Source organism: Aotus nancymaae, unplaced genomic scaffold (assembly GCF_030222135.1).
Source record: "Aotus nancymaae isolate 86718 unplaced genomic scaffold, 86718_ANA_hifiasm-v0.15.2.pri h1tg000089l, whole genome shotgun sequence".
Classification (NCBI taxonomy): Eukaryota; Metazoa; Chordata; class Mammalia; order Primates; family Aotidae; genus Aotus; species Aotus nancymaae.
Genome location: NW_026988504.1, coordinates 27,322,239 through 27,346,459, shown reverse-complemented (window position 1 = coordinate 27,346,459; position 24,221 = coordinate 27,322,239). Strand labels below are relative to the sequence as shown.

The 24,221-nt window shown below is 52.6% G+C and overlaps 1 protein-coding gene and 2 non-coding genes across 8 annotated transcripts; all 3 read right to left on the bottom strand.

Moving 5' to 3' along the window:
* Positions 1-6,673: 6,673 nt before the first annotated feature.
* On the bottom strand, positions 6,674-6,745 carry TRNAC-GCA (transfer RNA cysteine (anticodon GCA)). Its single transcript has one exon. It is a non-coding gene; the product is annotated as a tRNA-Cys (tRNA).
* Positions 6,746-7,431: 686 nt separating this feature from the next.
* On the bottom strand, positions 7,432-7,503 carry TRNAC-GCA (transfer RNA cysteine (anticodon GCA)). Its single transcript has one exon. It is a non-coding gene; the product is annotated as a tRNA-Cys (tRNA).
* A 770-nt stretch (positions 7,504-8,273) lies between these two features.
* Positions 8,274-17,267, bottom strand: ARL5C (ADP ribosylation factor like GTPase 5C). 6 transcript variants are annotated; one of them, XM_064369198.1, is made up of 7 exons: positions 17,080-17,267; positions 16,822-16,983; positions 16,186-16,246; positions 13,915-14,062; positions 13,070-13,243; positions 12,243-12,552; positions 9,393-9,462 (listed from the first exon to the last, which is right to left on the bottom strand). In XM_064369198.1, the coding sequence occupies exons 2-6, from the start codon at positions 16,865-16,867 to the stop codon at positions 12,361-12,363; spliced, it is 621 nt and encodes a 206-aa protein (XP_064225268.1). In that variant the 5' UTR covers positions 16,868-16,983; positions 17,080-17,267; the 3' UTR covers positions 9,393-9,462; positions 12,243-12,360. The 6 variants fall into 6 exon arrangements, with proteins under 6 accessions (XP_064225269.1, XP_064225266.1, XP_064225268.1 ...); XM_064369196.1 differs by lacking the exons at positions 12,243-12,552; positions 16,186-16,246 and adding an exon at positions 10,109-10,254 and having other exon boundaries at positions 9,385-9,462; positions 16,822-17,267; XM_064369194.1 differs by lacking the exon at positions 16,186-16,246 and having other exon boundaries at positions 16,822-17,267.
* Between the last annotated feature and the right edge of the window lie 6,954 nt (positions 17,268-24,221).

Here is a 24,221-nt window from a genome sequence, read left to right as displayed (position 1 = left end):
CTTTTACAATTATTTAAAAAAATTAGCCCGGTGTGGTATACACACCTGCAGTCCCAGCTACTCAGGAAGCAGAGGCAGGAGGATCACTTGAGCCCAGGAGGTTGAGGCAGCAGTGAGCTACGACCACACCACTGCACTCCAGCCTGAACAACAGAGCGAGACCGGCTATAAAAAAAAAGAGAGTTAAGAGGTTTTCAGATCCTGAATTCCAGCAGCAGAAGGGCCAATTCAAAGACCCCCAGAGAGGAACCGATTCACCATGAGAATGCAGTTTCTTTATTTCCGCATGCACTCTTCAACCAATTAACAATTCCCACACCTGAGTCACCCCACCCCAAACCCCATAAAACCCCGAGCCCCAAATGCTGCCCCATCATGAGGAAACTTCCTCCGCTGCACCCTCAGTGTGTCAACTTGCTGCACCTCAGGCAACACACCTGTTAGGGTCACAGGACCAGCTTTTGGAGAGGCCAGCGAAGGCTCCAGACCCTAAACTGAAATCCTGCCTCCAAGTTACAAAGCCCCTAACCATACCCTCTCCCCACTTCCTCTGGCAGGCAGGGACCCACTGAGGACCCTCACCTGGGGAGAGGGAGGGAGCAAAAGGAAGTGCAGGGAGGGACCACCAGGTAGCAGAAGGGAAGAGGGAGGGAGGGAGGGGAGTCAAGGGCAAGGAAGGGGAGGGAAGGGACAGAGGAAGAGCTCAGCTCAGTGGGTGTCCCTTGGGGGAAGAGTCTGGGGTCTGTGACCACCTCTGACTCACTCATTCATTCACTCATTCATTCAGTACACTTCTACTGAGTCCCAGGCACTGTGCTGGGTGCTGGGGAGGACACAAACCCTGTGTCCAGGAAGAGTCTAGTCTTTTTCAGGGAGACATTTACAAAATAAATCATGTGGTAAGGACTAGGAAGAAAATCAGACAGAGGAAAGGGTTAGGGTTGTTGCTACTCTACACAGAGCCACAGGGTGGGCCTCTCTGAAGAGGGTCCCCTTGAGCTGATTAAGACCTGAATGAGGAGAAGCCAGTCACCTGTCGATCGGAGGGACGGCAGCTGGAATGGGTTAAAGGGTGGGTCTGGGGAGAGCTAGAGAAGACGTGTAGGGTGAGAGAGGGGCTGCCTGACCACCATAAGTTCACATTTTAGTCTCAGGTTGTTGGAGACCTAGAGACAATCTGGTCCAACCTCCTTCCCTCCTTTTTTTAAAAAAAGATGGGACCTCACTATTCTGCCTTTGCTATGTGGCATGATCACAGCTCACTGTAGCCTCCAGGTCCTCGGCTCAAGCGATCCTCCTGCCTCAGCCTTCCGAGTAGCTGGCACTACAGGCACACACCACCATTCCCAGCTAATTTTTAATTTTGTTTGTTGGACGGAGTCTTGCTCTGTCACCCAGGCTGGAGTGCAACGGCACGATCTCAGGTCATCGCAACCTCCACCTCTCAGGTTCCAGCGGTTCTGCTGCCTCAGCCTCCTGAGTAGCTGAGATTACAGGCACGTGCCACCACTCCCAGCTAATTTTGTAATTTTAGTAGTGATGGGGTTTTATCATGTTAGCCAGGCTGGTCTCAAACCCCTGACCTCAGGTGATCCACCTGCCTCGGCCTCCCAAAGTGCTGGGATTACAGGCATTAGCCACCATGCCCAGCCTAAATTATTCATAGAAATGGGGTCGATTTTTCCCAGGCTGGTCTCAAACCCCTGGTCTAAAGTTATCCTCACACCTCAGCCTCCCAAAGCGTTAGGGTCACAAGCGTGAGCCTGGTGCAAGCCCTCGTTTTGTAGATGGGGAGACCTTCCTCAGAGAAAGGAGGAAGCTGTCAGGGTCACCAGTGGTTGGTACCAAGCCTGGCCTCCTGGTTGGCATTCCCAGCCCAGAATGCCAACTCTAGCTGCCTCTTCTTTGTCTATTGGTCACACCTCTGGTTCCATCTGACCAGACTTTCAGCTCCCCTGGCCCCGCTGTGCACCCCAAGGCCATCTTCCTGTCTGTCAGCCTGGTCTCCCCTGCTGACTCTATCTTTGAGCCACTCATCTCTCTACTGCTGCTGTTCTAATGATAGATGAGGTTTCAAGGTTCTACCAAACAAGCCTGTCCATCAGGAGCAAGGGGAGATCTCAGCTACTTCCCAAAGGCCCCTACCAGCCCAGCGAACCCAGAGCTTTGGGGCTGGATGCCAGCATCCCTTCAGGTTCTGCTCCCGGCTGCCCTTCCACTGGTTACAAGGACTCTACACCGATCAGGTCAGGCTGTCCCTCCTTAGCAACTCTCCCCCAGAATGTCCTTCTCCTACATCTAGCCTCCCCAGACACCCCCTTCCTCCTTATAGGTCCTCCTGCCCGTGAAGTCCAGCCTGGCCTGTGAAAAGGACACTGGACTGGGAGTCAACAGCTGTCGCCTCTGACTTCTTACAGATTCCTTAAATCTAACCTCAATCCCTCCTGCTGCAGAGAAAGTGCCTTTCTCCTGGCTCAATCTCTGTCAACACCAAGAAGACAGGGTGTCCTCTACTTAGAGAAGTGATTCAAGTCTCTGCCTGCCTGACTCTTCCTGGTCTCCCTAACTGTCTCCTACCCCAACCTGACTCTGAAGGGGCAGCCCTCAGCCAGGCGGGGCGCTGGCCACTATCTCCCAGCGCATCCTTGTTACCTCCTAATTCCCCTTCCCCAGCCCTCTCCAGGGTTCACCCAACCCAGCCAAAGGTTCAGATCCTTCCCTCATAAACTCTGTTACACCCAGAGTTCAGAAGATCACAGCAGGTTGGGGATTCAAAGGAGCCCAGAAATTACTAATAACATATCCCACTCTGTCCTGTTTGCAGTGATTTTCTTGAAGGTATCGCTTACCCATATAGATCCTAGCAAATACGAAAAGGAAAGGCAATTAGAAAAGGTCCTTTATGATTCCACAAACAAGAGTCAAAGATTTTGCCAACAGCCTCACTTTATAAATGCAAAAAATAGGTCCAGAGAGGGAAAGCAACTTGCCCAAAGTCACACAGCAAGTGAGATGGCGGGACTAGAAGCCACATCTCTGGCCACCCTCTGTGTGGTCTCCCTGAAAACTCATGGTTCTCACCAGTAGCCTCTCAACATGTCAGCTCCACTGCCCTCTGCCCACACCTCCCACCCCATCAGCACCCTTCCCCTCCCACCCCAACATCCTCTTCTCAACAGGGACCCAGGCCTGTCTCAGCTACATGCTGGGATCATAGAAGTCAAGAACTGCCACTGCCACTGTACCTGGAGCCAGCACACCCCTGAGACAGCAGGTCAACCACAGTACTCACCTCAACAGCCCCTCCCTCACCCCGCCCAAGGGGCACCCATGTCAGTGAGGCACAGGTCTCTATCTTCTTAATCATCTCTGTCAAGGGGCTGGGCTGCAAATTACCCATCTCCCCAGCCCCAGAGAAAGTCTAGGCGCCTAGGGGAGAGGAGGACTGAGACTATGAAAATTAGTCTTCCTGTTTTAACATGAGGGATTCCAGGCAGATCTCAGAAAGGACTTCCAGGTGGGAGAGATCAGTTTGGAGAACTGGTGAGGGGAAGAGGAATGTGCAGAATGGGACGCCTCCCTCCACCCCCCACCCCAGTGCCCCATGTAGAGCCAGAGCATCTGGAGTCCAAAGGCTGCCAGGGCAGATGGGAGCAGGTGTGAGGAGGGGGGTCCCTTGAGGCTGGGGTTGCAGGAGCAGCAAGTTGCTTCTTCCTGGGGCCACTGCCTCTCTACTGACACCAAATAGGCAAGGGAAGGTGACCGAATGGCTGCTGCCTTCCCAGGGAGAGAGGCTGTGTCTCCACCATCCCCCTGGCTGCTCCCACCTACCCTTAGCCTGGGTCAGCTTTGGGCTCGGGGGGTGTGGCAGAGAAGAGGAAAAGAAGGCATGGCTGGGGCAGGGGCCTCCCGAGGCTCCCGTCTCATCAGAATCCAACCTTGCCTGGGTGATCAGGGATCCCAACAACTCTCCCCTTTCAGAGCCCATGGCCACATTGAGCCGCCCCCCGAACCCCCCGCAAGGTTCCGCCAGTATCCTTCCAGGAGGGAAGAAGAGGTCCAGGCTTCGGTGTCTCCACCGTCACTCACACACCCTGTGTGTTTGGGAAAGTGGGGTCCCTGTCCATCCACCTGCCCGCAGCCCCCAGCGCTCCTAGCCTCCTGCGGACAATACTCCCCTCGCGGACATCGCCAGGCCGTCCACACCTGCCCATGCCCACACCTGCCTTCTCGCCCCTCCCCATCCCCCGGCCCACCCGGGCCGATTCCGGCCAGTCCTACCTGCTCCGGACTCGGGGCTCAGCGCCCGGGCAGCCTCCCTGAGCACCAGCACCAGGAGCCAGAGCTCGCCCCGCATGATGGGTGCCCGGACCTGCCCCCGGCCTGCTCGCTACCCCAGCCCTGATGAGGGAGGGGGCCCCGGCTCCGGGTCCTGCCGCGCGGTCCCTGGGGCTGGCTGAGAGGCTGGCGGCTAGGAGGCGGCAGAGCGCGGGGCTGGGCGAGCCGGCGGGAGAGGCGAGAGCGAGAGAGGAGCGGGAGGCTGCGGCCTCCGGGAGCAGGCGGGGAGCTGGGGTGGGGGGGTGCGCTGGGTCCGGGGTGGGAGCTGGGGCAGGGGGCGGGGCGGGGGGAGCGGCGTCGTGGGGGGCTCTCCCGGCGCCTGCCCTCAGCTCTCCCAGAGCGCTCCCCGAGAGCTCCCGCAGCCGCTCCCAAGGCGAGGGGCGCAGAGTAGGGGACAGGGAGGGAGCCCCTCGGGCTGGGAGAACCCCTAGAAGCGTCAGCCGCCCTGGGCGCCGTATTGAGCTCCTGGCTCCCTTTTCCTGCTCTGTTCCGCCGGGGAAAGCTGCAGAGAGAAGGCCCGAGGGACTGGACCCCAGGAAGGGACAGGCGCCTCCTCCCTGGGCCACGGGCCCCTGCCTGTCCCCTGCCCCCAGCGCCTTCAAGCTCTGAGACTTTCTGAGCTGTTCTCCGGAATTCTGTGCGTCTCTGATGCTTTGTCCTGCAGCCCCCCACCCCCAGGAATCTCCCCCTGCAGCAAAGACTCCCAGCTTCTCTCCCCAAGAGGGGCCCGAATCCCACCCCCTTCCCATGACTCCACCTTATCCCTCCACCCCCCATTTCCAGCACGTTTTGTCCCCCAGCCTAGCAGACATGAGGGTGCAGGGGCCCTGGCTAACCCCTACTCTGCAACAGCCTGGACCCCTCCCCACGAGTAGGTAGCACAGGCCGCCCGCCTCTCTGAGGCCAGGCTTGCTCAGGGCCAGACCCAATCAATCTTCAGAGCTAGCCTCAGACCGGGAGAAGGCTCACCTCACTTGCCGCCACCTTCTAACAGACTCTGGGGATGGATCATCTTTTTTTTTTTTTTTCCTTCCAGGACAGAATAAAAATACCCGCAATGTAGATTTAATAGACGGCAAGGAATCAGGTCAGGACACGGAGGCACCTCTTCCCTCCCCTGACCTACTTCCTTCTTGTGATAGCAAGGAGCTGGGGCGCTGGATAGAGTGGGAGACGGGGTGAGGGGGCACCCTGGCTTCTAGTGGGCTGGGGCCTAGGGACTAGAAAACCGCAGAGAGGAAGGCGCGAACGCTGAGCGCCGTTGGAGACATTCCCCAGGAGGATGGATATGGCTGGGGACAGAAGGGATCTGTGGGCTGGAAGAGGCGGATTCCGTGGCACTGAGGTCAAAAAAAAAGACCTAAGAAAGGAAACAAAGGCTCTCTAATCTCCTAGAACGCCAGTTCCTCCTTCCGCCGAACCCAGAGTCCCAGGGACGACCTCCTCCAGCCCTAAACGCAAAGTCTCCTTACCATGGAACAAGGCAAGGTCGGTCTGTAAGTTCTTCTTGATGTCTAATTTAAATCCCAATTTGGCGGACTCAAACAGGATCAGATAGGCAGCCGCCTCCAGCTGCGGCTTCTTGCTGCCCTCAAGTGGCCACGTGATGAGCCACAACCCCCTCGTCCTGCGGGTTTCCTCTTTCCCAGGCCTGCCCACGCGTTGCCCCGACCTCCTGCCTTCCCCGAGGTCAAGGTGAAAGGTCCCAGGACGGATTCCAGATCCGACCCCGGTGTCTTTACACATTCCTCCATCTGGGGTAACTCGTGGTCTGTCTTATAAAGTATCTTACAAGAAGAACTCAGGGTGAAACAAAAACTTGGAAACAGTAGAAGCAAACGTGTAAATTTTAATGTAAGCCTCTAGAACTTGAGATCGTAATCACCTGGAGGGTGTGTGTGTGTATGTGTGTGTGTGTGTATGTGTATGTGTGTATTTTGTTTTTTTGAGACAGGTTCTCGAACGTTGCCTAGGCTGGAGTGCAGTGACGCGATCATAGCTCACTGCAGCTTCCAACTCCTGGACTCAAGAGATAGGGAGGGTATATGAAAACAGATTTCTGGACTCCACCCTCAAGTTTCTAATTCTCTAGGTCGGGGATGAGGCCCGAGCGTACCCAGGTGATGCTGCTGGTCCCAGGACCACATTTTGAGAGCCATTGCTGTTGAATCCCCAGTTCCTTGCAGTCCCTCACTTCTCCTCGTCTGCCACTAGGAGGAAAAGCAAATAGTTTAGGAAAAATCGACACCTGAGACAAAAAGTTTAGGATCTTGAAGAAGAAGAAAGAAAAGAAGAAGAAAAAAAAAAACAAAACAAACAAACAAAAACCTAGCCAAGGGGGCACCCGGATTTGAACCGGGGACCTCTTGATCTGCAGTCAAATGCTCTACCACTGAGCTATACCCCCTCTGCCGGCAACTTTACGCAGGCAGTCACTTAGTGTTATTGCTGCGCAGGCGTGGTGTGCTGCTCGCAAAGGGAAGTGGAAAGTTGGGTGGGACGTTTACAAGAGATAGAAAAAATACAACTCCCAGAAAATTTACTCACTTGGAATCAGGGATTGTTTCCTGAAGCTCTGAGCTGAAGATTCTCACTGACGGTGTAAGAAAATATATTCCTGGGGTGCGGAAGGAGACGTCTAGAAATCTCTCACTTCGGAGCGTCCCATTCTCCTGCCCTGCAGGAGCCCCCTTGCCACGTCTCGGAGCTTCTTTCTCCCTCCCACGTGCTCACGCGGCTTCTCCGGGCCTGTCTTCCCCAGCCCAGCCCTTACCCTCCCGCGATGAAAGAGCCGTCGTGGTCACTGGCCAGGCCGACCTGGGGGTGCGCCGCCTCCGCCCTGCCATTGCGAGGTTGGGCCACCCGCACCGTGTTCCAAGGGTCAGCCCGGAGCTCCTCGCTCTCGCTCGCACTGCATTCCACCCTTGGATATACACACAGGCTGAGCCATTGGTAGGGGCCAGGACTCCATTCTCACTCGCCTGCAAAGGAAAAGAGGGTGTCAGGACCTGCGACTCCCTCCCGTTCCATCTGTGCGGGAACTTTTTAGGGGACCTCCGGAGACTAACAAAACGCGAGAACTCCAGAGAGCAGAGGGGTCACCCGAATTTGAACCGGGGACCTCTTGATCTGCAGTCAAATGCTCTACCACTGAGCTATCCCCCCATCATGCCATACTGTTAATGTAAGTTTCTGTGGGATAGGGGTGTGGTATTCAGACTCCCTTTTGCTATTTTCATTTTTATTTTTAGAGACAGAGTTTTGCTCTTGTTGCCAAGGCTGGAGTGCAGTGGCGCGATCTCCGCTCACCGCAACCTCCGCCTCCCAGGTTCAAGCAATATTCCTGCCTCAGCCTCCTGAGTAGATGGGATTACAGGCACCAGCTGCTATGCCTGGGTAGTTTTTTGTGTTTTAGTAGAGACGGAGTTTCTCCATGTTGGCCAGGCTGGTCTCGAACTCCTGGCCTCAAGTGATCCACCCACCTCGGCCTCCCAAAGTGCTGGGATTACAGACATGAGCCACCGTGCCCAGCCCACTTTCCCTTAAAGTTTTAATCTGAGGGTTGCGTCAAGATACCGATTTTTAAAAGCACAAAATACAGTGGGAATGGCTAGAACTCCTGAGTTCTTCCTCCATAGCCACGCTTTGGGAAAAAACCACTAGATTAAGGAATCCTGGGTCCTCTGTATCTATGCCCAGCTCTCCCCCAGATGTCCACTGACTGGCTTGGGAAAAGGACTGTTCCCAGGACTGTCCCAGATCTAGTGATGTACAGATGAAGAGACTGCATCTCCATCTTGTCTCCTGGGCTTTTCCAACCCCAGGATAGCTCCTCCCCTTCTCTCAGACCAAAAGCCGGTTTGAGGAACAGGCAGGCAGAACTAAGAGGTGAGCAGTTTTCAATAGCATTTATTACGGCTTTGTGTGTGTGTGTGTGTGTGTGTGTGTGTGTGTGTGTGTGTCTTGAGAAAATAGCATGTATTACAGCTTTATAAAAATCCTAATACAATTTTTTTAAATCATTACACAAAGAAACAAAATAAGCAGCCCCTGTAGGAATCCGGCATATTTGGAAGAAGTGGGATTCACATTGGAAGGACACTAGAAGTGAGGGGGATGCTATGGAGCGGCTGAAAGTCCAAGAGCTGTGACCAAAGCCAGCACCCCGGAGGGAATGGGAAGATGAGAGTAGAATCCCTGCAGTGCAAAGGGCTGTCCCTCTCTGGGACGTCCTGTCCTCCTCTGTTTCCCCTTCCAGTTTTTGCCTCTGCCTTCCGCTTCTTAAGCCCACCTCCTTCACCCTTCTGGAATCTCCTTTGCCCAAAGGGAATGGGACAAAATGGCTGAGGAGCCAAAAAGCCTGATGGTGTGGGTGTGTTTGAGGAAATGAAGAGTAATTCCAAGGGTCTCTCTCTCTTTTTTTTTTTTTTTTTTTGAGACAGAGTTTCACTCTCATTGCCCAGGCTGAAGTGCAGTGGTGCAATCTCTGCTCACTGCAACCTCTGCCTCCAGGTTCAAGCGATTCTCCTACCTCAGCCTCCCAAGTAGCTGGGACTACAGATAGGTGCCACCATGCCCCACTAATTTCTGGTATTTTTAGTAGAGATGGGGTTTCACTATGTTGGCCAGGCTGGTCTCGAACTCCTGACCTCAAGTGATCCACCTGTCCCAGCCTCCCAAAGTGCTGGAATTACAGGCATGAGCCATTGCACTCAGCCTCAGGGGTCTTTTAATCTGCCTCGTAACACACACATATTTTTCCTATGGAGACGCTGAGGGCTGAGGAGAGGAGAGGGTTCCACTTCCTAATTCTGCAATGGCATTTCCCTGATGTCTCCAAAAAGGATGCCTGAGGCCATGGTGTGAGGGGCAGCTTATTCTGCCGTGCTGTCTGCAGGAATCCAGGGTATGCAGTTCAGCTTCTCAGCAACGAGTTGGGAGGATGGTGTCAATCTCACTGTCCATAGCAGCCGCTGCTCCCACCAGAGAACCACAGAAAAGTAATAAATAGCCACTTGGTTTTCCACCCATATGGGCCATTCAAAACCCCAAAGTTGCTGGTTGGCTTCAGGCTGGGACATCAGTTAGCCATGGCCTGAGATCCACTGGAGCCTGGCTTGCAGCCTGAAGGGAGGGAAGAACAGAAACAATCAGCATATCCCAAGAGAATGGTGGCCTTCAAGTCCCCAGCACCCAGAGCAGACTGAATGCAGGAACCAAAGTTACATCCAGTGGTTCAATTAACAGAGACAAACTAACTTGAGTACCTGCTTTGCATCAGGTACTGTGTGAGGCTCTGGAGTTAGTGGTGAAAAAGCAGACATGGGCCTGGAGTAGGGGCTCACGCCTGTAATGCCAGCACTTTGGAAGGTCAAGGCGAGCAGATCACCCAAGGTCAGGAGTTTGAGACCAGCCTGACCGACAGGGAGAAACCTCATCTCTACTAAAAATACAAAAATTAGCCAGATGTAGTGGCACATGCCTGTAATCCCAGCTACTTGGGAGGCTGAAGCAGGAGAATCGCTTGAACCCAGAAGGTAGAAGTTGCCGTGAACCAAGATCGCATCATTGCACTCCAGCTTGGACAACAAGAGCAAAATTCTGTCTCAAAAAAATGAAAGAAAGACAAAGAAAGAAAGAAAAGAAAGAGAAATAAAGAAAGAAAATGCCGATTTAATTGAACTGACTGTGGGTTGTGGGAGAGGGTTCTCCTGACCCAAGGGGTGGCAAGGATACCGCTAGAAACGTGTGGTCCCTTGGACTGACTTGCCTGAGTCTCCCCTTCTTCAAAAAGATGCCTGGGCAAGGCGCAGTACCTCATTCCTGTAATCCCAACACTTTGGGAGGCCGAGGCAGGAGAATCGCTTGAGCCCAGGAGTTTGAGACCAGCCATGGGCAACATGGCAAACCTTGTCTCTACAAAAGATACAAAAATTAGCTGGGCATAGTGGTGTGCACCTGCAGTCCTAGCTATTAGGGAGGCTGAAGTGGGAGGATCGCTTGAGCCCAGGAGGTTGAAGCTTCAGTGAGCCATGTTTGCACAACTGTACTCCAGCCTGGGGGCGACAGAGTGAGACCCTGCCTCAAATAAAGAGACACCTGGGTGCCCAGCCTGCCATGATTCTACTTGACACGTAAGAGGAAAGGGAATTTTCCAGGCCTGATGTAAGGGCCTTTCTACATGGCCCAGCTCCTTCAAACCCTCAGGTGATTACTCAGTAGCTACCTGCTCAGTGCCCATTGTCAGATAACTTACCTACAATTGCAGCATCCCCTCCACACACTTCCAATCTGCCTTTTCTTTGATTTTGCTTTTGGAAATGGGGTCTGGATATGTTGCCCAGGCTGGACTCCAACTCCTGACCTCAAGCTATCCTCCTGCCTCAGACTCTACAGTCACTAGAATTACAGGCATGAACTACCATGCCGGCCCAATTTCTGTTTCTTACTCTTTATTCCTCTTACCATTTATCAAGACAGGATCTTGCTCTGTCACCCAGACTGGAGTGCAGAAACATGCTCAGAGTTCACTGCAGCCTGGAACTCCTGGGCTCAAGTGATTCTCCTGCCTCAACCTCCTGAGTAGCTAGGACTACAGGTATGTGCCACCGCAGCCGGATTCTTGGTTTTTTTGTTTGTTTGTTTGTTTGTTGTAAAGACAGAGTCTCGCTCTGTTGTCCAGGCTGTTCTCAAACTCCTGGGCTCAAGCCATTTATCGTTTTCTTTTCTTTTCTTTTCTTTTTTTTGAGACAGAGTTTCGTTCTTGTTGCCCAGGATGGAGTGCAATGGTGCAATCTCGGCTCACTGCAACCTCCACCTCCAGGGTTCAAGCGATTCTCCTGCCTCAGCCTCCCGAGTAGCTGGGATTACAAGCATGCACCATCACACCCAGCTAATTTTTGTATTTTTAGTAGAAATGGGGTTTCTCCCTGTTGGTCAGGCTGGTCTCAAACTCTCGACCTCAGGTCATCCACCCACCTCCACTTCCCAAAGTACTGGGATTACAGGTGTGAGCTGCCATGCCTGGCCATCATTTTCTAACCGATTATGTTTTTCTTGTTTATCATCTGCCTCCACTACTGGAAAGTAAGCTACATGAGGGCAGGGATTTTTGTCTGTTCTGCTCACTGCTGTTTCTCCAGTGCCTAGAACAGTACGTGGCACAAAGGAGAGCACCTCCAGAAAGATTTGTGGACTGAATTGTGTCATTTACTCTAGAGAAACTCTGGGAGGTATGATGATCCTCCTCACAGATAAGAAGTTGAAAGTCAGAGCAAGTCAATGATTTCTGCCTGGAAGGCTTGTCACCCAGGTCTCCTCATGGCTGTCTCCATCTCTTCATTCAGGTCTCAGCTCAAAAGTCACCTCTTAGGAGAGGCCAGCTCTGACTACCAGAACTAAATCAGACCTATCCCTCTCCCCTCTATTACTGGTATCCAGCGGGATTCTTCACATCACTTCTCAGAACCTAAGATTATTGCAGCCAGGCGTGGTGGCTCACGCCTGTAATCCCAACACTTTGAGAGGCTGAGGCTGATGGATTACCTGTGGTCAGGAGTTCGAGACCAGCCTGGCCAAAAAGGTGAAACCCCATCTCTACTAAAAGTATAAAAATTAGCTGGACATGGTGGCAGGTGCCTGTAATCCCAGCTACTTGGGAGGCTGAGGCGGGAGAATCGCTTGAATGTGGGAGGTAGAGGTTACAGTGGGCCGAGATTGTGCCATTGCACTCCAGCCTGGGTGACAAGAGTAACACTTCGTCTCTCTCTCTCTCTCTCTCTCTATATATATATATATATATATATATATATATGTATGTATGTATTGTGTTTAGGTGGAGTGTTAACTCTCTCTCCACTAGAACAAGCCCCTGAGAGCTGGGATGCTGTCTGCTCGTGGCTTACCCACAACATCTCAACTGCGGGGAGATGCCCAATTGGCTTGGCCCAGGAGCCAACTGTGAGCCAGATTCTGACAGGAGGGAGACAGGAGGAGGATTCCGATGGTCAGTCATCCATTGGCTCAGCCAGGCCCTGGAGGTCCTGATGGGGCAGCCACTAAACCTTCCCCAGGGAGGGCACAGCAGCCTTGTATATGCCACGAGTGATCTGTGATGGTGCTGACAGTAAGGAACTGGAGATCTCCACCAGGCTCACGGAGTCCTTCACGTCCTGCTTGTTGGCAAAGATCAGGACAGAAGCATCCCGCAGAAGCCTGTGGACAGAGGGGCCCAGCCCCAGGCAGCCTGCTAGGGTCCAGCCTTCCTACTGCTTCACAGGTCCTCTCTGGCTCCCTCTCCAGTTGTCCCAGCAAGAGAGGCCCATGCCCAGATGGGGCAGAGATGGGGAGCCCTGCCAAAGTGATAGCAACCACATCAAATGACACCAGCAGCTCATGGAAAGCCTCTTTATGACAATCCCATAGGTGGGAATTGATGATCCCCCTCATTTTATACTTGGGGAAACTGAGGATTAGAGAGGTGAAGTCACTCGTCCAAAGTCCCACAATGAATGAAAGATGGGATTAGAACTTGAACCAGCACCTCTGGCTTCTGTAGTCAATTGCACTGAGGGTACTGATGCCCTTCATCAGGCATAAACCACCCTGCCCATGCTGCTGGTGTAGAAGCTCTCAAAACCTGGGACATCAGTAATGCATCTCAGAGAGGCTAAGTGACCAGCCTGAGGGCACACAGCTAGTACCATTGGGCTCCCAACTGCAGGGGGCTTACCTTATGGGCCAGTATTTTATATAACTCCTCCCGAGCAGTCAGCAGCCAATTCCGGTCCGTGCTGTCAATCACAAAGATGCTGAACTGGACAGCAGAGGGTAGCGTGAAAGCCGGGCTTTCTCTTTGGTAAACGTGTTTCTGCCCACTGTGTTTCCCCACTGGTCTCTGCACCAGCTCCAGAGAAAAGAAACCATGCAGGCTCAAGATCTCACCACTCTGCTTCCGTTATAATTGTCTTTTATTTATTCTATTTAATTTTTTTGAGACGGAGTCTCACTCTGTCACCCAGGCTGGAGCGCAGTGGCGCGATCTCGGCTCACTGCAACTTCCGCCTCCCTGGTTCAAGCAGTTCTCCCACCTCAGCCTCCCAAGTAGCTAGGATTACAGGCATATGCCACCACATCCAGCTAATTTTTGTTTGGTTTGCTTTTTTGTTTTGTTTTGTTTGTTGAGACAAAGTCTCGCTCTGTCACCCAGGCTGGAGTGTGGTGGTGTGATCTCGGCTCACTGCAACCTCTGCCTCCCGAGTTTAAGCGATTCTCCTCCCTTAGCCTCCCAAGTAGCTGGGATTACAGGCACGAGCCACCACACCTGGCTAATTTTTGTATTTTTAGTAGAGATGGGGTTTCACCATGTTGGCCAGGCTGGTCTTGAACTCCTGACCTCAGGTGATCCACCCACCTCAGCTTCCCAAAGTGCTGGGATTACAAGCATGAGCCACCATGCCCTGCCAATCATTATAATCTCTATCTCACAAGTTGAGGAACCAAGGCTCAGAGAGGTTACATGACTGTCTGATATCACACAGCTGCCTTGGAGACCCTCCAGCCTGGTGCCCTCCTCACCTTGGTATTGGAGTAATATGTGATCCAGGTGGAGTGCAGAGCCTCCTGCCCCACTAGGTCCCACATGAGGAAGTGGGTCTTCCGCAGAATGATCTCCTCCACATTGCTGCCGATGGTGGGACACGTATGGACCACTTCATTGGTCAGGCTGGGGAGGTAGGAGAGGGCACCAAGAGCTCAGTCCAGCCTACGCCCAGCTGTGGCCCCCAAATGCTCTACTCCCAAAGCAGTCTGAATCGAACTCAGAACAAGTCCACCCAGGTTCACTGAGCACCCGCTGGAGGTCAGGCCCTGTGCTGGGCCCTGAGGAATGAAGACAGGAGTGAGACCAAGCCCTGCCCTGGCTAGGACCCCAGAGGGGGGAAACATCTTAGAGCAGTCCCCTCAAACTTTATATCTTTTTTTTCTTTTTATAAAAATGGGGTCTCACTATGCTGCCCAGGCTAATCTTGAACTCCTGGCCTTGGGCTCCTGCCAAGAGATCCTCCTGCCTTGGCCTCCCAAAGTGCTGGGATTACAGGCATGAGCCACAGAACCCAGCCTCCTTAAACTTTAATATGCAGTTAAATCACCTGAGAGTTTTGTTAAAATGCAGGGTCTGACCAGAGAGTCTGGGCTGGGGCCTAGGGTTTTGCATTTCTTTCTTTTTGAGACAGTCTCACTCTGTTGCCCAGGCTGGAGTGTAGGCACCATCACACCTCCCAGGTTCAAGCAATTCCCCTGCCTCAGCGTCTCAAGTGGTTGGGATTACAGGCGCATGCCCCCTACACCCGGCTAATTTTTGTAGAAATGGGGTTTCACCATGTTGGAAACCCCATTTCATGGGCTAGTCTCGAACTCCTGACCTCTAGTGATCCTGCTGTCTTGGTCTCCCAAAGTACTGAGATTACAGGCGTAAGCCACCATGCCTGGCCGGTTTTGCATTTTAAGATGGAGTCTCCCTCTGTCACCCAAGCTGGAGTGCAGTGACACCATCTTGGCTCACTGCAACCTCCTCCTCCTGGGTTCAAGTGATTCTCCTGCCTCAGCTTCTCCACGAGTAGCTGGGACTACAGGTGCCTGCCTCCATGCCCAGCTAATTATTTTTATTTACTTATTTTTTAAGATGGAGTCTCACTCCTGTCACATAGGCTGGAATGCAGTGGTACAATCTCTGCTCACTGCAACCTCCACCTCCTCCCGGGTTCAAGCAATTCTCCTTCCTCAGCCTCCTGATTAGCTAGGATTACAGGCAAGAGCCACTGCACCAGCCACTGCACCAGGCCTTTTTTTTTTTTTTTTTTTTTTTGTATTTTTAGTAGAGATGAGGTTTCACCATATTGGCCAGACTGGTCTCGAACTCTTGACCTCAGGTGATCTGCCCGTCTCAGCCTCCCAAAGTTCTGGGATTACAGGCATGACCCACCTCGCCAGGCCACGGTTTTGCATTTCCAATAAACTTTCAGATGATGCCTATGTGACTGGTCTGCAGACCACACTTTGAAAAGCAAGAGTTTAGAAAAATGAAACAGACACAGTGAGGGACATCAGAGAGATGCTTTGTTTAAAGTGACATAGAAAACATACACATGCTTTTATATGCAAATAATGCTTCTGAAAAATTACCGCAAAGTTACAATAGGAGGAAAACTAGGGGCTGGAGTGCAGAAGGAAACTTGCTTTTCACTGTATATTCCTCCATTGTTTGAAATTGTCCTTTATATATTTTTGAAATCATTTGCCTGTATTACTTTTTCATGAAAAAGCTTGTCCTAAGTAAAGTACTTTGGAGGCTCTAAAATGGGAGCGGTACCACCATCCAGAGAGCGAATATCGGGGAAAGCTGCGATCGGCATTTACTCAGCACCACCCACATGTGTCAGGCTTGCTAGACCAGGAGCTACCAGGCCTCGTGAGTCTTTGGGTTTGAAGAAGGGGAAGAAAGTTAACAGGCAGAGGGGGCAGGGGTGAGAAAGGAGGAACCTGACGCTAGAGGGAGCGAAGCGCAGAGAGGCAGGTTGGGACACTTGGCAGGCCTGGAGCTGCGTTTGGCAGCGTTCCCGAGTAGATGGAGGAAAGCAGTCGGAGCTAGGGTTGCCCGTAAGGTGCAGGATTTGAAAGCCAGACCGAGGAGCCGCTGTGTTAGGAAGATCCAAGCAGCGTTCCCAGTCACTCCTCCGGACTACGGAGGAGCCCGGGAGCCCTGAAAAGAGCTCCAGTGATTGGTCCCCATGCCTGTCAGTCTGGTGGGAGACCCAGCCCTCTACCCTCGCCCCCCCGAGAGTCCCTTACGACTGGTAGAGAATGGTGGTCTTTCCTGCATTGTCCAGTCCCACGATGATAACCTTGTGTTCTGGAAGCATCGGAGGAAGGGCAGCGTCAGGGCCAAACCCGATGACCAAGGGACTGTGTGCCCCCACCAGACCTCCCAGGAAGGAGAGAGCGCCCCCCGCAGGCTGGGGACCTCTGGCCACCGTACCGCGTCTGCTTCCCACCCAGCCCGGACGCCTGCGCCACTCCGGGACCGCAGAAAAAACAGCTGAGCCCCCACCTCCCTTCACATTCTAGAAAAGTGTCTGAAAGGTCCAGGGCGACTCTGGGCTTGCCAAGAGACAGTGTCTGGAGAAAGAGCCGAACGTGATGTCACAATCTCAGGAAACCCGCAGCGGCTCCCCATCCCCGCCGCTGGTGCCGTTTAGCGGGAAGGAAGGAGGCTCGCCTAGCCCTGCGTCCTGGGGCGCACCGAAGCCCGGGGACCCAAGAGGAGCAGGCGGGGACGGGGGCAGAGGAGACCGCCGGGCAGGCAAGGAGCGCCCACACACGACCCTTGGAGCCCAAGGTCCCCCAGTGCGTCCGACCCCAGATCAGAGGAGTCCGAGAAAAGAGCGAGATCAAAGCGCTCGCTTGGATGTTCTGTGCGTCCCTTACCCCGGTTCCCGAAGATGCTCATTAACTTGGCTATCAGCTGTCCCATGGCACTTCCCGGGTCGGGCAGGTACAGGAGGACTCAGCGGCCTCGGGAGCGGGGTCGGCCCTGGTGCTTGGAGCTCCGCGCCCCCGGGGAGGGTCTGGTATGCTTCGCCTATGAAGCTGGGGAAACCCCATGCATCACCAACCAGATCTGGGAACCCTCTGGGACGCTGGCCCTTCGCGGGCGCTATAAACATCCCAGTGACTACGAGCTACCTGTCCAGGGTCCGAGAGGTCCAAGGAATAAGGGGGGGTTCCAGCCTCCAGCTCTCCCCACGCCCTTCGAAAACTCCAGGGTTCTCCGGCTGAACTGCTCCACCACCGCAAATAGGGGAGACTCAGCACTGCGCCCGGAACCGGATCTCAGCTCTCCCTCCTCTGAGTGCCATGTCTAGGGCACTAGACTGAAGCAAAACCCCAGGTGACCCACTTTCTGTACCTACTAGCTGTATAGGACAGACAGGGCTCACCAATCCTCTCTGAGCTGGGAGAATATTCCAACCCTCCACAGATCTTCAGTCGGTTCACTAGCGTGGGTCTTGTGGGCCTTCTCAAAGTGTGTTCCCCTGGGGAAGGGCAGGGTCTCCCTTTGGTGCTAGGCAAGGCAACTTCTAGGATAAATCAGTGCTCCTGCAATTCACTGACAAACCCACTGCTCAGGCACAGCTTCCTGACCCCCAAAAGTGGGGAGCATGAAGAGAGATCCTCCAGCTGGAGACCCTGCAGAGAGGCCCCAGATAACCTGGCAGAGGAGTACAGGGGCCAAGAGAGAACCAGGAGGCCAGGAGGAGGGAGGGAATCGAAGGGGGAGTTTCTGTGAATTTCTTTCTTTGCTTAAACTGGGAAAAAACAGAAAACAAAAACAGAAGTCGAAAAGGCAAATCACCCTCTGGCTGCGGGGGTGGTTAACAGGAGATCCAGCCAACACGCCAGGACACCAGCTCCTTCCACCCCACTGCACTGCCCTCCTACAACCTCCACTAAGGTAACAACCCTCCATGAAGGTAACAACTCTTTTTTATTTTTCTTTTTTTGGAGATGGAGTCTTGCTCTGTCGCCCAGGCTGGAGCGCAGTGGTGGATCTCGGCTCACTGCAACCTCCTCCTCCCGGGTTCAAGCAATTCTCCTGCCTCCACCTCCTGAGTAGCTGGGATTACAGGTGCCCGTCACCACGCCTGGCTAATTTTTTGTATTTTTTGTGTGTGTGCGTGATGAAGTCTAGCTCTGTCATCCAGGCTGGAGTGCAGTAATGCGTTCTCAGCTCACTGCAACCCCTGCCTCCCAGGTTCAAGCAATTCTCTCTCAGCCTCCCAATTAGCTGAGACTACAGGCGCATGCCACCACACCCAGCTAATTTTTGTATTTTTAGTAGAGACAGGGTTTCACCATGTTGGCCAGGCTGGTCTTGAACTCCTGACCTCGTGATCCGCCTGCCTTGGCCTCTCAAAGTGCTGAGATTACAGGCATGAACCACCACCTCTGGCCAGTAACAACTCTTTAACTGGTCTCCCTGCCTCTACCTCTCCTTTCCCAGGGCATCCTCCCCCACGGTCCTAATTAACTTTCCTAAAGCACAGCTCAGAGTCTGTAACTCCATCAGCTCATAAGCCTTCAATGGCTCCCTATTGCTCACTGGATTCAGATGAGTCTCCACCTGACGTTCAAGACCCTCCATGAACAGCCCCCACCTGCCTTCGCAGGCTTGTCTCCCAGGCTCTGCATCTATTGCTTCCTGCCCCCACATGCCCAGCTCTTTCTGACTGTGCCTTTGCTGCTGCATTTCCTCCTTGAGTGCCTTTCACCTTCTCAGAAAGGAAAATGCCTGAAACCCTTTAGCTCCCCTCCATAAAAGCCACCTGCTTCCCCAGCCCTGGCTTGGTTCTCCAGCCACATGGGGCTTCTCCCTACACTGGGATTATAGACAGGCAAGTCTGTTTCCTCCCATCAACTGTGTGTCCTAGGGTGGGGTTGATATTTTGTTCACCAGCATGCGCCACCCCCTCCCTGCATGGTCCAGAGCCCGGCACACAGGAAGAATGTGTTGTTATCGGACTAAGGCAGAATGAGTTAAACTACAGCCTGAGAAATGGCACTTGGAGTATTAAAAAAGGAAGGTGAACACAAGTTAAAGAGGATTGAGGAAGGCTGGGAAGTTTGCAGGAGGAAGAAGGAAAATAGCTCACTAAATACAGACTCGCATCCCACCCAGCTTGGTGCCCAGAGTTAGAAGGATAGAGTTGAAGGCCAGAGTCCATCTGGGCTGATTGCATTTCAGCCTTTGGAGACAAGGAGCTAAGGCTGGGGCTGGGGGGTGGGGCACCGAGGGCGCTGAGGGAAGCAGCCTTGTCTTAAGCATTTTACCATCTGTTTCCCAGGGGTAGGGGGTTGGGGGAGGAACCTCTGAGCGCATGCTGCCCTCCCCACCTCCTCTTTGCAGAATTGAAAGTGACACTCTGCAAGCCGGAAATACATTCAGTAAACAGACAAGGAGAGCGGATTTCTCTGAGCATACTCTGGCTCGGAAGGCTGCCTGATTAAAATAAAATAAAATAAAATAATTAAAAGAGAAAATAAGAAAATCGAAAAACAGACGAGAAGATCTGCCTTAGCTTTGAGGCCCAGGATCTGGATCTTAGGAAGCATTCATTCATTTAATCATCAATTTGACAAATACGAGCCAGGAAACATGTGAAGTGACAAAACAGACCCAGTCCAGGTCTTTACATTTTTGATTTGGTTTGGTTTTTGAGACAGAGTCTCGATCTGTCGCCCAGGCTGGAGTCCAGGGCGGGATCACAGCTCACTGCAGCCTCAACCTCCCAGGCTCAAGCGATCCTCCCACCTCAGCTTCCCAAGTAGCTGGGACTAGAGGTGCAAGCCACCACTCCCAGCTGATTTTTGTATTTCGTGTTTTGTGTGTGTGTGTGGTTTGTAATTTTTGTGTTTTGTGTCTGTGTGTGGTTCTTTTTTTTTTTTTTTTTCTTGTAGAGATGGGTTTCGCCATTGGTCTCAAACTCCTGGACTCAAACAATCCTCCTGCCTCAGCCTCCTGAAGTGCTGGGATTACAGGCATGAGCCACTGCTCCCAGTCCCAGTCTGGGTTTCTATGGCGCTTATGTTCTAGAAGGAGAGACAGATACACACAGGCACACAGAAACACACACACACACACAAAACCTCTGAGAGACAGTGAGTAAGAAGGCCTAACTTAGTAGGGAAGCAAGGCACCCTTCTCTGAAGAAGAGATTATTGGAGCTAAGACGAAGTTTTCTTCTAGGATACTGAATTGGGACACCCCCTTGTCCCTGGACCATGGTGACCTCAGCCTAGTTGACTTTATTGTAGAACACTGGAAACTTTAGGCCACACCAGGGACCTGGGCCTCTCCCACACCAGTCATTCTGGAACAGAATCCAGTGCAAAGACAGGAGCAGCTAGTCAGGGAAGGAAACGAAGGTCCCAGGTAGGAGGGGTCCCCGGTCCCTCGGTTCCTGCCAGGTCGCAGCTGACCATGGTTGTTGAAATCCTCACACATTGACAAACACTAACTTGCTGATGGTGTCACCAGAGTTAGTTGAGAGCTTCTGGTTACCAAGAAACAAGAATCTGCCCCCATCTCGCAGTCTCTCCAAGCCAGCTAGAAATGCCTTGCCTGCAAGTTCTGAGCAAATGCAATTTCTTTCTTTCTTTCTTTCTTTTTTTTTTTTTATGAGACGGAGTTTCACTCTGTTGCCCAGGCTGGAGTTCAGTGGTGCAATCTCAGCTCACTGTAACCTCCACCTCCTGGGTTCAAGCTATTCTCCTGCCTCAGCCTCCCAAGTAGCTGGGATTATAGGTGCCAGCCACCACACCCGGCTAATTTTTGTATTTTTAGTAGAGATGGGGTTTCCCCATGTTGGCCAGGCTGGTCTCAAACTCCTGACCTCAAGTGATCCACCCACCTCGGCCTCCCAAAGTACTGGGATTACAGGTGTGAGCCACCACGCCTGGCCTGCAAATGCAATTTCAAGCAGAAGGCACATGGGACACAGACAGAAACGCATTCAGACCCCGCCTCCTCCTTCCCAATCCCCAACCCCCACCCTTGCAGAAGCTGATGCATCCTGGGGTAAAGGAATTAGCACTGAACTTAGGGGTCAAAGGCACCACAGAACTTGGCATCCATATATCTGAGTTCAAATCCTCGCCCCATGGCTGTGCAACTGCAGTCAAATAGTTTAACCGCTCTGAACTTTGTAAACTGGAGTTAATAATACCCGACCTTGATTCAGAACATCAGACTCCACTCCAGACCTCTCTGTGGAGCTCCAGACCATGTACCCAGCTGTCTTTTCCTCTTCTCTCTTTTTTTTTTTCGAGATAGAGTCTCGCTCTGTCACTCAGACTGGAGTGCAGTGGCGCATTCTCGGTTCACTGCAATTTCCACCTCCCAGGTTCAAGCAATTCTCCTGCCTCCTCAGCTTCTCGAGTAGCTAGGGTTACAGGTACCCACCACCACACCCAGGTAATTTTTGTACTTTTAGTAGAGATGAGGTTTCACCATGTTGCCCAGTCTGGTCTTGAATTCCCAACCTGAATTGATCTGCCTACCTGGTCTTCCCAAAGTTCTGGGATTACAGGCATGAGCCACCGTGCCTGGCCTCCTCTTCTCTTCTCGAATGTCCCACAGGCACCTCAAACCCACCTTGACCAAAGATGGACTGATCATTTCTGCCCCTAAATTCTTTGATTTTTTTCATCTGCTTTAGCTGGGAAGACCACCATCAGCAGTCACCTCTCTTTCTCTTTTCTTTTTTTTTTTTTTTGGAGACAGAGTCTCGCTCCATCACCTAGGCTGGAGTAGAGTGACATGATCTCAGCTCACCACAGACTCTGCTTCCTGTGTTTAAGTGATTCTCCTGCCTCAGCCTCCAGAGTAGCTGGAGGCCTGTGCCACTGCACCTGACTAATTTTTGTATTTTTAGTAGAGACAGGGTTTTGCCACACATTGGCCAGGCTGGTCTTGAACTCCTAACCTCAGGTGATTCGCCTGCCTCGGCCTCCCAAAGTGCTGGGAGCCACCACGCCCAGCCACCTCCCTTTCTTTTATTAGCCACCTCCAATTACTCTCCAAGAGCTCAAGATTCTAATATTTATTTATTTATTTATTTAATTTATTGCAACAGGGTCTCACTTTATCACCCAGGCTGGAATGCAGTGGTGCGATCATAGCTCACTGCAGCCTTGACTTCCTGGGCTCAAGAGCTCCTCCCCATCTCAGCCTTCCTATCACAGCCTCCTGAGTAGCTGAGACTAGACACCCAGCTAATTTTTTTTTTTTTAGAATTTTTTTTTTTAAAAGATGAGGTTTCTCCAGGTTGGTCAGGCTGGTCTCGAACTCCTGACCTCAGATGATCTGCCCACCTCGTCTTCCCAAAGTGCTGGGATTACAATCATAAGCCACCACGCCTGGACTAATTTTTAAATTTTTTTGTAGAAACGTGGGTCTCACCGTGTTGCATAAATGAGTCTCAAACTCCTGGGCTCAAGCAGTCCTGCCAGCCCAGCCTCCTAAAGTGCTGGAATGACAGGCCTGAGCCACCACGCCCAGCCATCTGACTGCTAGATGTCTCTGGCATCTTTGCCTCCCTTCTGGTCCCACTGCTGTGGCCTAAGGCAAACCCTCCTTTCGCACCTGGATTATCACAGCTGTTTCCAAGCTAGGCCTACCAATCTATGTGCCAAACTGCAAACAACGCAGTCTTGCTAGTTGCTTACAGTCCTTCCATTTCTGCACACTAGTTTCAGGACAAAGCCCAAACTCCTTAACATGACTCAAGGCCCACTGTGACCTGCTCCTGCCAACCCTTCTCTGGCCACCACCTTGAGTGCACACTTCGCTGGTGAGGTGCCAGGAACGTGTCATGCACGTCTCCTGCTTTCCCTGCCTTGAACACTTCCCCTGCTTGTCTACTAACCATGCTTCTGGACTCTACTTAAGCCTCGCCTCTGCCAGGAAGCCTCAGCTGACCTCCCCAGGTTATGTATGGGACTAACCCCTCTTCCAGGTTCCCACAGTACCCAGCAGACGGCACATTATACTGTACTGAAATCATCTATGGCCCCTACTTAGACTTGTGCCTGGTACATAGGAGGTGCTCAATAAATGTTTGTTCAAGGAAGAAACACAGGAATGAATGATCGTGTAGGAAGGCAGCGGGAAATACACTATGCTGGGAGGCAGAGACTAGGCGCTCATCAACGTTGCCATTGGCTCCCCGGGAACTGGGGTCAACCACTTGACCTCTGGGCCTGCCCAGTTCTTCTTTGACCCACTAACTCCTCATCCCAGGGTCTTGGGGGATGTCTGTTGCCCTCCACACACACACACACACACACACACACACTCACACATGTTGGGCCTCAGAACTCAGGTGGTGGACTCAGGAACTCTAGTCCTCCAGGGCTATCAGTGCAAAAACAAGAACCAGGGTGGGCACGGTGGCTCACGCCTGTAATCCCAGCACTTTGGGAGGCCAAGGCCAGCAGATCACCTGAGGTCAGGAGTTCAAGCCCAGCCTGGCCAACATGGTTAAACCCCTTCTCTACTAAAAACACAAAATTTTGCTGGGCATGGTGACGCACGCCTGTAATCCCAGCTACTTGGGAGGCTGAGGCAAGAGAATCCCTGGAACCCGGGAGGCGGAGGTTGCAGTGAGTTGAGATCGTACCATTGCACACCAGCCTGGGAGACAAGAGTGAAACTCTTGTCTCAGAAAAAAAAAGAAAAAACAAGAACCAGGAGGGAGGGGAAATAGTTTGAGGGTACTGTGTGAGGCAGGACACAGGTGGTTGCAGTAACCGTCAGAAGTCCTCATCCTGCCAGCTGGGGATGGCAGGAATGGGTCCACTCACCTGCTGACTTTGCCTGGGACTGGCAGAATCCCTGATTTTCTGATCTGCTCCCACAAGTAGTCTGCCTCTCTGCCCCCAAAGCTGGTTAGCAGGGACAAGGGGGGCATTAGTGGAGCCAGAAGCTCAGCCCCTCCCTCTCCCGAGGTGTTGGGATGCAGCGAGGCCACAGGAGCAGAAAAACAAGCATGTGCATTTAAGACATTGCACCAGTGGGTCTAGATCTCACCCACCAAGCAACACTGAGCTTCACACTGCCTCTGGCTCTGCTTGTGGAGAGACAGGTAAGGGGCTCAGCCAGTGCGGAGCGGGGACTGCCCAAGCAGCTCCTGGCTTGGGCGTAATCCATCAGAGGGCCAAAGTCAAAGGATCATCTCTCCTTTTGAGTCAACGACTCAGGGCACAGCTTCTTCCCGCACCCACCCCTTCAATTCCCCCCGCATGTCGGCAGCTCCCAGGTGCCTAGG

Bases quoted from the DNA above. Each gene is read 5' to 3' on its own strand.
- ARL5C (XM_064369194.1), bottom strand. From the start codon at position 17,060: ATGTTTATAGCGCCCGCGAAGGGCCAGCGTCCCAGAGGGTTCCCAGAT. The intron at 14,063-16,821 runs GTAAGGGACGCA...CTACCTCCCCAG, and splicing joins GAGCATCTTCGGGAACCGGG to CCTGACCAATGAAGTGGTCC. The intron at 12,553-13,069 runs GTAAGCCCCCTG...CTCTGTCCACAG, and splicing joins ATAAAATACTGGCCCATAAG to GCTTCTGCGGGATGCTTCTG.